The sequence below is a fragment of the Amblyomma mixtum genome, chromosome 6, assembly GCF_055824585.1.
Source record: "Amblyomma mixtum isolate Tamu chromosome 6, ASM5582458v1, whole genome shotgun sequence".
In the NCBI taxonomy this organism is placed as follows: domain Eukaryota; kingdom Metazoa; phylum Arthropoda; class Arachnida; order Ixodida; family Ixodidae; genus Amblyomma; species Amblyomma mixtum.
Genome location: NC_143017.1, coordinates 72769668 through 72783422, shown reverse-complemented (window position 1 = coordinate 72783422; position 13755 = coordinate 72769668). Strand labels below are relative to the sequence as shown.

The following is a 13755-nucleotide window of genomic DNA, read 5'->3' as shown; positions in this document are numbered from 1 at the left end:
ACGCCTAGGCTCTGCGCCGCCTCGCTGCTGCGCGGTCCCTTTCTATTTCCAAGCGAAGAAAGCGCTTCTCCGCCGCGAAAGAGGCACTTCGCGCGCGCGCTCCACCGTTCGCGGTACAAGCCAAATGCGGGTCAATTTGGTAATCTCAAAAGAGCGAGCACGCCCCCCACCTTTCCTCTTCCAGCCCCCCTCTACGCCCACACACTACGCACACACAAACACATTCTAACCTCTCTTTGCGCCGATAGCGGAGAGAGATAGATAGAGAGAGCGAAAGGTGCGTTAGCGGCGGCAACGGGACTCGAATAAGCGACTTCGATCTGCGCGCCAGCAGCACTTAGAGTGGAGAGTTATGGGTGGACAATCAGCATTACAAAACGCGCGCGCTCTCTGCGAAAGCTTTCTTCGCCACTCCACCTCCCTCACTCATGCCGGTGTGGTGGAGGTGGTTGTATATAGCTTCCCTCTCCTCCGGTGTGGTGGTGGTGGTGGTTGCGTTGTTGCTGCTGCCTGGCTGCTGCACCGTGGAGACAGCAGCTCTGCAGCCGCTGCTGCTGTTCAGAACCTTTCACTTCGCCCCCCTCCCCGGCTCCCTCCGCACTCGAGAGAGAATGCGCGTGTCTGTCGGGCGGTCGATGCTTCCGTGGCAATATCGCGCTTCCAGATCCGGCCAGCGCGCCAGGAAGGGGGGCTACCCAGCAGCACAACCCGTTCTCCTTTTCCGCCGCCGATCGGCCCTCTTGATGAATGCGACTCTGGCCGCCAACAGAAGCGGGGCTTTTCGAGGCAGCTGGCTCATTCGTCCGCCGATCCCCGAGGTGCGATAATGAAAAGGGCTTCGACTGGCAGAAAGAGAGAGGGAGAGAGAGACAAAGAATGACGCGATTTTGTTGCCCTTCGCGTTCGGTTCCGCTTTGCCCCAGACTGCGCCGCGTTTGCCGAGATGCTTCGAACGAGCGGGCAGCCTTTCTCTCTTCGGGTACGGCTCGGGAAAATCGTATATCGCGTGCGTATGGCGATAGTTTTTCTGTTCACCAGACAGACTAGAGTATATTACTACATGCGTGAGGGCAGAGTTTGAAGTGTCGAGCCCGAGGCACGCAGCAAATCATTTCATTTCATTGGCGGGTCGAAACGCAGAAAGCCCGACCTGAAGATACACTCCAATTTCACCACTTGCAGCATGGTAAGTTCTTGAGACCTCGAACCATAGCTGAGAGAAGTCGTTAGCGAACCTCCGCAACATTATCACTAAGCAAAAATAATCATGGCTGGTGAACAAGCAACACAAAGTCAGTGTTTTTACCTTTGTACTTAGTGAACGACCTCCTAAGTAATATGAAACGTACGACGCGAAAACTCGGTCGCGCGAAGTGCAGTTCGGGAGCAATGGATGGCGGTAAAATTGAACTGCTGGCTCATGTATTTCATGAGGTCTGTGATGCTGCTTTAATTTGAATAAGCAACATGTGATGCCGGGGGTGACAGAAGTAATCAGGCCACGATACTCAGGTAAGGTGGACGCGCTTCGTAAATGGCATAATTAAATTAAGAAGTATTCAGCTATTCCAGCTCCGATTCTAATAAATAGCGAGCACTGCCAGACCCGACAGAGGGTTAGATCAGATGAAGAGGCCAGGGAATTCGCAGGTATGCGTATACGTGGCAGCACTTGGCGCAGAACCACATAGCATGCAGTTATTTCGACTGCTGCGCGATTAGCATGCGTGACGTTGATGATAATGACCATCTCGCTCTCGCAAACTTCAATGCACGGCGCAACTTGAAAAGTTCAGTTTTGTCCCGTGGTGAGGTTGACGCGCCAGACGCTCCGAGGAACATCGCTCTCCACTCGTCAGCAGTGCAAACCAAAAGAAAAAAAAAAGAAGCAAATGAAGCACCCGGGTCGTGACAAGCGTGGGCACAGCTCACATGCGTACGTGGGACGTAGGCGAAAGTAGAAAGAGGGCCATTTACCTGTGCACCGCTTCACCCAACTTATACCAAACTGCTACATTATTGCAGATGAGTTTTCTTAATTTTCTGTTTATTGGCAAATGGCCCTCCCGCTGTCATTACTTCCCCAACGGCGGAGACCCGTCCGCGCGCAACGTGCAGGTCTACTACTCTGGCGCCGAACCATTACTGTCCATTTCTGCGGACATGTCGAAAGTTGCACATTTCTAGATCATACTCTTCTCTCTCTCTTTTTTTTTTTGCCTATCGTCCCCCGCCTTCACGCCGTGTGGCGGCAGTGGCAGCAGCCGCGACTGATAGCGCTATATCGTTCTCGCGAAGCTACACACGCAGCGCTGCGCAAGCTTTTGCATCTTGCATTCAAGACACGGCGACGACGAATGCCTACTCAGTGGCCCCGTGACCCCTCCTCCCGGTGAGTCGCGACACACTCCTCGTACCCACCCTCTTTTCCCATCTCTCATGTCCCGCGTTCCCTTTGGGGAATCGCTGTTCGCCCCGGCGCGGCAGGGAGCGCTTGCCGCTCACGCATTCGCGATGCAGCGGCGGCGACGAGACCTCGTTCAGGGAACGAAGCGACACTTTTGAATATTTCAAAGCACGTCGCTGTCATTAAGATATTTTCTTTCTGCTTCGCGGTGCGCAGCAGCCGTCTTTTCGCGAGGGTTCACCGGGCAGCAAGAAGAGGAACGGTCGTATATAAACTATTAACGCCACTCAGAAGTCAACGCCCCACTGGAAGGCGCGCGTTCAGGGCACGCTTTCCGTGCGCGCTGGACGGGCGCTTTTGCGAAATCCACTCCGACGCCGCCGCTGCGTGGCGCTGTGGCGCGAGTCATTTGCTGCAGATAGCGAAACGACGTCAGAAGCGAAAGAAGAGATTGGGTGAAGGGGTGCAAACGGGTTGCATGCGCGACGAGAATCGCTCCAGTCGGCGCAAGCTTTTCTATTTTTTTTTCTTTATGTCAAGCGGCTTCGCCCGCCGACACGAGAGCACTGCGCGATTGTCCCTCTCTACACCGTTGGGCGTACGACTTGCGAACGAGAGGCTGGGTGGAGTGCGCGGCCAATCAGTCAGAATGCGACCACGTTGTCCAATCATGGCCGCACTGTGATAGTTGGAAAAACACTTTTTTTTTTTTTTTGCGCTCCTCACAGTTACGACATGCAAGTAAGAGCGTTCTTACGCAAGCGCGTTGCGAAAAAGAGGCAGAATGAACAGCGTTCATTCATAACGAAAACGAAGCGATGTCTTCTTTCAGCTCTTTGAGCTCGAAAATGTAAAAAAAATATATGCATCTTCTGAGAGAAGAAAAAGGGGATGGAACACCCTACGTCTGCGACCTTCACTGACGCAGTTCAGTCGAGTTGGCTCAGTAAGCTAGGTGAATTGGTTTTGATCTTGGCGTAGCAGCAACACACCGCTCTGAAAAAACATACGCGAAAGCGCTAAGCGTAGCTTACCTGTACCACTTGTACACTATGTCTGACGGATTGGCGGTGGCTTGACACTGGAAGCGTACGTCGTCGAACTCCGATATCTTGTCAGAGTCGACGGTCAGGGTGATCTCGGGAGGATCTGCGAAGGAACGAAATGCACGCTTAAAAAAACTAGTCCGGCGAAAGGTCTTTGGTAAGGACGACTGAAAAGAGAAGCCACATGCGCTAGAACAAGCCTTCACAATCAGAACACATGAAAGGAGATTGACATTATCGACTGAAAAGAAAAGTAACATGTAAAAAGCGAGCAGACTCTCGTCAACACCAGATCAGGAGCACGCAATAACACGAGAATAGCAGTCGAGCTAAGCTACTAATACTTCTCGTAATTAAACATTGGAAACACTGTGGCGGTCTGGTCGTATATGAAAACAACACATAATTAGCTGGCGCCTGGGCTATCTCATGATCAGCTACCAAGATTTCCAAAGTCAGCTTTGAGAATTGAGAATTCGGCTCGTTATTAGCCTACAGCGTCTGTAACGTCCACAGCTTAGCGAGATAAACGCGCACAAAAAGCTCTTGTATTGAGTTCCAACAGTTATTCCCGACGAGGAGAAAGACACGGTCAACGCGAAATGGAAGAAATACGCCCGCTGATTGAAAAGCGAACTGAGCTTTTCCAGTAGCGTCCCCGCTCAAGGAACCGGCTTAAAATAGACGATGGGAACTGGACCTTCGATCCACACAAAGATGCGAGCTGAGCTGCGGACAAGAGCACTGTCAGTGAATTTATTTATTTATTTCTCTCACCGCTGATATATCGCGAAGATTGAATGCTTGCTCTAGGGAAACCGTGCCCTATGCGCTCAGCACAGCGCGGTTCCCCCTCTCCCTTTTCTTTCGCCTTCTTTGCACTTTTTCAGCAACCAACTTATCTACACTACAACGGTTCCACACTGGCTCGACGCTACTCAGACTCGGGACACTCGCACTCTCTCCAAAAGATGCTCAGTGTTCGAAAAGCCAGGTGAGAGGTGTGAATAAAACCAGACAGGACTGAAAAATGCAAAAAAAGAAAAGAAAGGAAGACAGAGTATAACGTAAGGTGAACCGTATTCCCGCGCAAAGCGAGCTCCGCCAATAGAAATACAACGCCGAATGCCCGCATCGGTCAAGAACCAACAACAACAACAACAAAAAATAAATAAACGCAAGCCAAAGTTGTTGGAGCTGGGCCCAAGTATACAATGCAAGCCGAAGTAGCGAGGCTTGGCCCGGCGTGGAAGAACGCTCTTTCGAAAGGAGGTGAACAGAGCCTATGGCAACGCCATGAGATGCGGACTGGTTGTGAGTAAATTGGAATTCCTTTCGTGCCTCATGCGTTTGAGCTCCATAGGTCCGAAGCACGCCTCCGATAGCCAACGCCGATAACTTGAGTCGCAAGCGGCGCCCGTGTGGCTCCTCTCCCGAATGAACAAAAAGAAATAATAAAAACGAAAGAAAAAGAAGCGAGATATTAGCGAGCGAAAAAAAAATCCCACGTTATTTCTTCCTTGCACTCCTGGTTCCGCTATTCATGTCTGCGGCCACGCTGTGTCGCTGCTGTGAACTGGCACTAAATGATACGAGTGCGAAAAAAATTAAAGAAAGAAAAACGCGAGGCAAGCAGGTAGAATCTAACACCCCGAAAGGTAATCGAATCAAAGCCGACGCATTTGGGACGAATCTAACGGCGCTCTGTCACGTTCAATTTTTCGTCGTCTGCATTCCCTCTCTGCGGCCTTGCCTCGCCGTTCAATAACCACTTCGACCTTTTTTCCCCCCTTCTTCTCTCGTTTCATCTATATTCATAGCTATTCTTTTGCACTCACGAAGACCCGTAGCGAATTCCATTTTCTATGTATGCCCCCAAACGCAGTGTATTCCCAGAATTCGATTAAGTGAATTTGATTCGGAAGGGAATTACGGAAGTAGCCTTTCGTTCTGCAAGCACTTAAGGGCCGGCCACGGGCAACGCCGGACACTTTTATCAATCGCTTTCACGACAAAAAAGAAAAAAGAAAACAAGCTCAAAGAAATGCGCAGCGGTCTTGCTTTCTATTAGTTCCCATCTTCACGTGGTTTGTGAAGCTCGGAGAAGCGATTGGCCACCTTCCAGCATGACCGACAACAGCGAATGCTCATACGGCGTGTTCCGTATTTATCTGTTAAGGTTGTAAAAAATTCACCTGCGAAAACTATAGCCTATCTGGCCTCGACCGCATGGTAGGTTATGATAATCTGAGTTTTTCGATAACTATTTTAATATCCGACCTTGCCTGCATTGTCTGGAATCGCCGAAGAACTAGGCTGCACGCAGCATTTTCGCCGAAGCGAGCGAAATAGCCGACTTGAGAGCCTGCGCCATCTGACGAACTGCGAGGCAACCAATGTCCCTCCTGGGGAGTGTCTCTCAGCTCCCCAGATGGCGCAGTTCTCAGAGCGTCGCTGACCGGGGCGAACACTAATGCTAACGCATACTCTGCTTCATCAATTGCACGGATCGCCAATAGTTCTTTTTTTCTTTTGTTACGATTGAAAATCGAAAATTCGGAAAGCTTTTCTGCGAAGAGACAACCCCGCGAGGGCAAGACGGGCAAACAGGCAGAGGGGTGCGTACTCACATTTCACTTCCATGCGTATGGTTGCGAGCATGGGCTGCTTGAGCGCCTTGTTCTCGGACCGGCAGGTGAACGTCTTGCCGTCGTGCTCGCGGCTCGGGCTGAAAGTCCAGGTGAGCGCCGCATTGGCGCGCTTGCCGTCTGACAGCGGCTCCGTCTTGTACTCTACGCCGCTCATCACCACGTTGCCGCTGCCGTCCAGCCACGTCAACTGTCGGTGGAGAGAGAGAGAGAGAGAGAGAAAGGGGAAAAAAAATAGAAGCTCAGATAATTGGTACGCCAGCATCAAACGCTAATAGCGAATCTCTGCTACAAATGATAAGAAAACCTGCTTCTACACATTTCTAACCTCTCGTAACCATCTGATGAACGGTGCAAGAGCAGGATTACTCCTCGGGCCTATTATTCGGGCATTTATTACCGCAGTTTGTGGCATGAATGTGATATTAAATATTTCTAACAATGATAAACACAAGACACCAGGTCTTGCGATAAAAACAAGGCTTGGTGCTCGAATTCAGCTCGAATGAGATGCTTTTTTCTAGCGTTTATTTATGCTTTTCTCGGTAAAAAAAAGTGGCAGCGTGGTGCGGTGGGAACGGAAGCGAGTGCACAAACAGCACAAACAGTTTTGATGTAAGCGCTGGACACCGCGAAAGAATGACTTCGGAACCAGGAGTTTCAGCAGTTGTAATGTGTTTAAATTGTAGCTTCGTTGTTAATTGCTGGACCGTAGTGTCGACGAAAGAAATTTGCCGGTGATGATAGCGATACGCCAAGGTAGATAATTCGCAGTCATTCGCATGAACCTCGACGTACAAACTCGTCCTGTCGCGTGAACAGGCACGAGGAAGCTTGAATCCCCAAAGAGGAAAATGTTTCTGAAAATCCCATTTTTTCCGCTACTATTCTGGTTCATTTTACTGAGGCCCATATGGGGGCTGAGGAAAAAGAAGGAACGCGAAGACGTCACAAAATCATAAAAAAATTATGTTTAACTAGTCCAATTTCGAGCAATGTTTTTGCCGGTGACGAAAGAAGCTCACTTGACAGCACCCTTTCGCGACAACTGCTCAAATGCCAGTCCAATTCCAGTCCAATTTCGAGCAAAGTTTTTACCATTGATGAAAGAAGCTCATTGACAGCACCCTTCGCGACAACTGCTCGAATGCGCCTCGAGACAAATGCTTCAGGTATCCGACAACACGCCATTTTTTTCTTTCTCCCTCTTTCCTTCTCAAGATAGTTTAATCTTCTCGGAAACATCGCAACTGGCATAAACTAGGCGAGGCGAGAAACGAAATTAAACGCCTGTGCGGAAACAGCAACGAAGGCGACAGTCGATGACATGGTATCGAAAAGACACAGTTTTAACTCTAACCGTATTGGTTTGAAGTTTCGGCGGCCTTAAGAGTACAGGAGTCGTTTACAAAACGCGCTCCAAGAATCTTTCCACCCTCTTCAGGCCGCAAAACAAAGTTGAGAGCGAATCGGCGACAGGCGCCGTGGTTCCGCCTCGCTGAACGGAGCCGGAGACGAAGCCGAAGCGGAAACCAGAGTCAGGCCAACAGGGAAGGGCGCACGCGCGATACACACAGCGCGGAGTGAGCGCTCGTTCAACGCCGTGCAGAGTCGCGCCCCTCCGAACGAGAGCAACTTTTGTTTTGCTCGATCTGCGCATTTCCTTCTTTATTTCGCCTTTTCTTCGTCATTGCCAGAAAAGACAGCTACGGCGGCGACAACGACAAGCGAACCGTCGCCACGGAACGCGCGCACGGCGCGATTGAAGCTTCGACAAGAGGCGGGAGCGAGCGCATTGCCCACTCTATTTATTTTTTCCCTAGTGCCTCTCCCTTTTCCCTTTATTCCCTCTTCTAAAGGATTCGTAGGAATCGATTGCCGCCGAGCGGGAAGCCCTACTAAGCATCGCTTTCCACGCATTACCGTGATTGCTGGCGCATATTTCACATTCCCTTTTTCGACTGGCGTCGTCGCCGCCCTCCCCGCGTACGTCTCTTTCTTTCCCATTCCCTCCCCCTTCGTGTTCCCACTTTCCCTATTTCCAACACCCGTTCGTCCCGACCCAGGCTCGAGAGTGCCGCGGGCGGCGAAGTGTCTACGTGCGTGTCAGGCGCTCACACGAGTGTATGTACAGGCCTGTGAGCGAGCTCGCCGGCTGGCAAATCGAACGAACGCACGCAGGCAGGCAGATCGGTGCTGGCTTCAGGCACGCAGAAGGGCGGGCGCCTCGCAAGAGAGGGCGAGAGAGATAGAGACTAAAAGATAGAGAATAAAACTCGCAAAAAAGGGTGAGGGATGGAAGACACGCGAACTAATTTGTACGTGTGAGCGAATCACAAACGCTTCCTCGCCTTTCGCAATTTCCTCGTGCAAAAAAAAAAGAAAAAATGGAGAGGAGGGAAGATTGCAAGAGGGGAGGGAGAGAGAGTGAAAACATAAAGAAGAGATGCTACACATAACAATGCGAAACGCGGAGACGAGGACGAACGGACATTAAATGTCGCGGCGCGGGACCCCGCAGATCGGTCGCAATTTTTTTGCGTGATCGAGTTTCTTTATTTTTATTATTTCTTTTAGAGAAATTTTGCTTGCTTAGAAGCCTTTCCTAGCTGCAATCGCGCGGCGGAGCGTTGCGGTCGTGTCCGCGCCAGATCTCTGGGCAGCAGCGCACGGCAGAGGAGGAAGCACGCGATTGATTACATGACAAATGTGGTTGCCATCGAAACACGCCGCGGCGCGACGAGAGGAACTATGGTATAAGACGCACATAAAATAGCATAAACGACGATAAGTGTACCTAAAAAGAAAAGATGAAATCCGACGCAGAACGAAAGCGTAGACAGAGTGCGGTCGTTCGCCCACTAGGTGGCTCGAAGCCGAGGAGGCTATATGGCGTGCAAGAGCGGATGTGACCACACACATTCAACGCAAGATGTAAATGCGCGCCGCACTCACTCACGCGCGCGGCCTAGCCTGGCAGCGCGGACATTTGTCATTGTACGCGGCGTGTCGAAACAATGCCAACTTGTTCTTTAGTCAGATGAAGCTTTGAAAAATAAAACAAAAAGGAAAATTTCGACCCAGCACTACCGCCGCGCGTAGATGCAGAAGCGAAGGAAAGATGAGTTAGCTCCGACGCAAAAACAGTTTACTTGTTGACTGGCGGAAATTTTCGCTGTTGAAACGTTTCAGCGGTGCTCTTTGCGATGTAAGAGCAAAATTCTGCAGTCTGCATATTGAACGTGTTTGCTAACGCGTTCATGTTTCGTGTTCCGCTTGCTTAGCAAACAAACAAAAGGGGTGAGGCCCTGCGTTGAAATGCGGCCCGTATGGATTTTTGTATCCGGCTTTCCGGAGCAGGCGAGACGAGCACTCGTCTTCGGAGAGCTGAGCTCGTTCGATATTCGTGAACAAATAATTTAACCCTGCAGGTAAAAGCTTGGAGTGATGTTGAAAAACAAAACAGTTCACAAACGCCGTGTTATAGGCAATATCTAACATGAATACGCCTATATGGGAGTAAAAAAAAAAGTAAGCTGTCTCCTAGCTGTCTTCGTGTCTATGCGCGCGCGGCCGCGCTACAGAATAATTGTGTAGAGCAGAACGCTCACAGCGGTGCGGTAAAACACCAGTAGCAGCACGGTAGAGAATTACGTAATAGTGCCGTAGAACATTGTTTAAAAATTGCGAGAACACCTTGGCAACTAAAGTGTTGAGAGGCGAAAGCCGAAGGTACTATGCCGTGATGACTTCCGGTGGATGTGACGTCACACCGTTCCTGTGGCTATATCGATACCCAAATTGTACATCTTTCGGGGATTTTAAGTGTTAATTACGCTTAATTACACATTTTTCCATCTAATTTGACACAAATCCGACGTTTTCCCGCCTATTCTGCCAAAATTTTCACTGTGCCGTGACGACTTCCGGTGGATGTGACGTCACACCGTTCCCGTGGCTATATCGATGTCCGCGCTATTTCGACGCAATTTCGACATTTTTGCCCATAACTAGTTAACTGGTTACTGTGCAGTCTTGAAACTTGGCTCTTAGGTTCATTTTTTTCCTCCTCTATCTGAAGCAACCATTGGTTTTCTGCTTTTTTAGTTCCCTAGTTAAACGCGTGTGACACGCTTTGTTAACGGACGGACGACAGTGTGAGCCATTAAAGGCTTCCGCCTTAATAGAGAGTACAGAGAACGACAGGCGCATTTCCGAAAAACACGTAGCAGTGACATACAGCTCTGAAGGCGAAATTCTAGAGGCCCGTGTGCTGTGCGATGTCAGTGCACGTTAAAGAACCCCAGGTGGTCGAAATTTCCAGAGCCCTTCACTACGGCGTCTCTCATAGCCTCAGTCGCTTTGGGACGTTAAACCCCAATAAACCAAACCAAACCAAACATACAGCTCAGTTCATCCGGAATTTCGGAAAGGCGCTTACGTACTCACAAGCCGTCGCAAGCCAAAGCAAAGCTTCGCTCGCGGAGGCTGTCGGGATTCGGCACAGCGACGAATTTATGGGGCTCGAACACAAGTGCCGTTCGTGGAAGTTGCTCGCATTTCGTAAATACGAGGCCCTCTTCTCTGCGAAAGTAGCGCAAACATTTTTGAAGCGTTCGGTCAGAAGATGGCTGCTCTCCCGGGGCGCAGCCTCTAATCCCGCTCGGACATGGGAAATGGCGGAGACGAAACATGACGACTAGGAGCGACTTTATAGCTTGACGACTTTATTTCCAAGAGTCGTAATAAGTGCTAATAAGCATCGCTTTTATAACTCTCCAGGAAGGTCAAATAGGTTGCCTACCATCTAAAACAGGAAGGAGTAGGATGGGGGTAACCTGTCCTATAGCAGACTCCCATAAAATGCAGTGGGCTATAGGACAGCTTACTCCTTCCCGTTTTAGATTGCAGGTAGCCTATCAGACCTTCCCGGAGAGTTAAGGAAGCCTGGCTTAGCACTTATAGGGAGTTCGCTAAAGGACAGTTTAGTCCATTTTTACTCCCATATCGGCGTATTCGTGTTAAGAGTGTAGACCGCGTGAACCAATCTGGACTGACACATCCGTTCTTCCTTTCCTGTTAACAGCGATGCTGTTCAAGCCGGAGGTTGTTCCGTTAGTCGTGCGCAGCGGTGGCTGTGTTCGAAGTAATGTCACCCACGGACGCCTGACGCCCCCTGTCGGAGCTGACGACAACTATTGCATTAGTTGTCGTCCGCTCCGACAGGTGGCTTCAGGCGTCAGTGGGTGGTGCTGAAATAACACTTGTACGTACTGAAGCGACCTAATTACGCGCATGCTGTTTTTAAGGTTACTGCCTCGTCTTCTGCACACCCGTAGGACCAGTGCTTGATTCCTGTCTTTTTTTTACAGAGATTGAGGGAACGACAAATACAGTGAATGGATACTTTTCTCTGTCATAAAGCGCTGAGAATCAGTGCTAGTCCAACAGCCTTCCTCTTCTTAGCGTGTTTGTCTATGTGCGCCTTTTACTCGCCGTGAATTATCCCCAACTGACCCCGCTCCCATTTTCTCTTGAGACGAAACTCTACGAATTGGCGGCAGTAAACAGACCGACGTGAAAAATAAAAGGAGAGCTCGCTCGGCTAACGAGCTCCTCGCGGACAGGGGGCACGCTTTGTGAAGTTCATGGAATGAGAATCGATGGACGCCACGTGCGTGATCTCACCTCTGCGGGCGGCTTGCCGGCGTGCGACTCGCAGGTCAGCTCGACGGTCATGCCGGCGGTCGTCTTCAGGAACTCTCCCTGCACGATCTTCGGGGGCTCCGGAGGCACTGCGTTGGGACACCGAGGCGGAGGAAACCGTGAGACGAGAACGGGACTCGCATGACTTATAAGCATTTGCGCGTGCATTCACTCGAGGTCGATTCCAGCAAAGCTGCCCCCGAAAAATAACGCCTCACGAGAAAGGCAAGATGGGCACAGGAGAAAGCGGTGTCGCGACACATTTGCAACACCACGTCATGTTCAAGCAATGCAGAAAGTTGGGCGAGTTGGTAATACATGTTGAACTTAGCAAAGCGCAATAAAAAGACAGGGACAAGAAGAAGCACGCAGGACAACGCTTGACGCAGGACAAGCGTTTGTCCTGTGTGCTTCTTCTTCTTGTCCCTGTCTTTTTATTGCGCTTTGCTAAGTTCAACCACGCCATGTTGGAGTCCTTGCTCCGTGCCCTTGTCGGTCTTGTGCTTCTTTTACCTGACTAGTTTGCAAGCTTCAGTATCATGCAACAAGCGAACCGCCATCCGGGGCAGTTGTATTCTTTCGACATTGAGCTATCTATGTCGTTTTATTTTTACAACACTTATAAACTTCGAGCGCAGGTTAACGTAAGCTGTCCGGCCGCAAAAATACTGAGAGGTACCAACGTCTGGCTTACTTCTCGTCCACGGTACCACTCTTTATTTGTGGTGCGACAATGACTCAACGAAATCGTTTTGCCGCTCGGACGATTTAGAAAACAAACAGCCCCTTACTGCGCAATGTTGCAAGATATGTTGTCGTTCTATATTCACTATTAAAAAAAAAACATCGCTCGCCAAAACGTCACAGGCGTCGTCTTTGAAGTGTTTGACGCGTACAGTTAGGTAGAGCTGCCCACACCGTGTAGAATATAGTGACCTCGGAAGATAGCGCGCGCGTTGTTCCTAAAGCTGTAACAAAATAGGCTGTGATGGAAAGCAGGAAGCATACAAAAACTATCAATGCAGCCCTCTTCCTTCCAGTGAAACTTTGATTCATTAGTTGTGCAGGCACGGAGAGATGCTATGTGGCGTGCGAAGTGAGTTCTGACAAAAGCTTCTTTCCCATAGGTCATGCGGAGCGCGATTGTAAATCTTCAGGGACTCTGACAGCGTGAATTCTTTCCGGTGTGCGGTGTGCGGAGACACAAACGGCGCCGTGAACCGATAAGCTAAAAAGAGGGCTTCGCCTTTGCGAGAGAAGCCTCTCAAGCTTTCCTTTGTTTTATTACCTGCCCCGGAAGTTCAACTCCTCAGAATTTTCGGCAGACAGTAAGGTGGAGAAAACAGAAGAAAAAGAAAAAATCCCTTCGCCGCGCAGAGGGCAAACAGAAGGAAAAGAAAAAAAAGATAAAAATCCGAGCGTCGCGCAGAGGGCAGAGAGAGCACAAGTCGCAACAGACACTAAACGCTCAACACTCCCAGAACGGCAAGGAAGTCGAGATCACGTCCACTAATTGAAAAAAAAAGACAGAAAAAAAAACAAGTAACCAAACCAGCGTGCTTCCCTCTCGCACGCTTGTTTACAGTCGCGATGAAATAAAGGTCGAATGACCAACGTGTGTCTGTACGCAACGTAACTGTAGCTGCGCGACGAGTCCAGCTCGAAACGGTCCTCATGAGAGCAAACATTGTAACTAAACTAACTCTGCTCTGATCAAACCAGACTAAAAGAGCAAGCAAGCAAGCAAGCACGGGAAAACAAGCTGAAAACAGGAGACTCTCGGACTAAGGCAGACTCCTCAGTTAACGAAAAAAAAATCACGCAGCCGCTTTGCAGTTATCATACAAGACAGCATCGGTTATTTAGACCTGAAAACAATTTGACAAAGCAAAAAAAGCGGACCTTTTATTTTCACCAGCCGCCAAGCCCATCAGACCTTTCATCCCAC

General features: G+C 49.9%; 1 protein-coding gene across 2 annotated transcripts in view; it reads right to left on the bottom strand.

Annotated features, from left to right (window-relative positions):
• LOC149339356 (irregular chiasm C-roughest protein-like) overlaps positions 1-13755 on the bottom strand; it is a 358742-nt gene that overhangs the window by 21695 nt on the left and 323292 nt on the right. For both annotated transcript variants that reach the window (XM_089548107.1, XM_089548108.1), the window contains 3 exons: positions 11790-11896; positions 6084-6291; positions 3442-3556 (listed from right to left, as the gene is read on the bottom strand). In XM_089548107.1, coding sequence (XP_089404233.1) covers positions 3442-3556; positions 6084-6291; positions 11790-11896 — 430 coding nt within the window. The remainder of the gene's footprint in view (positions 1-3441; positions 3557-6083; positions 6292-11789; positions 11897-13755) is intronic.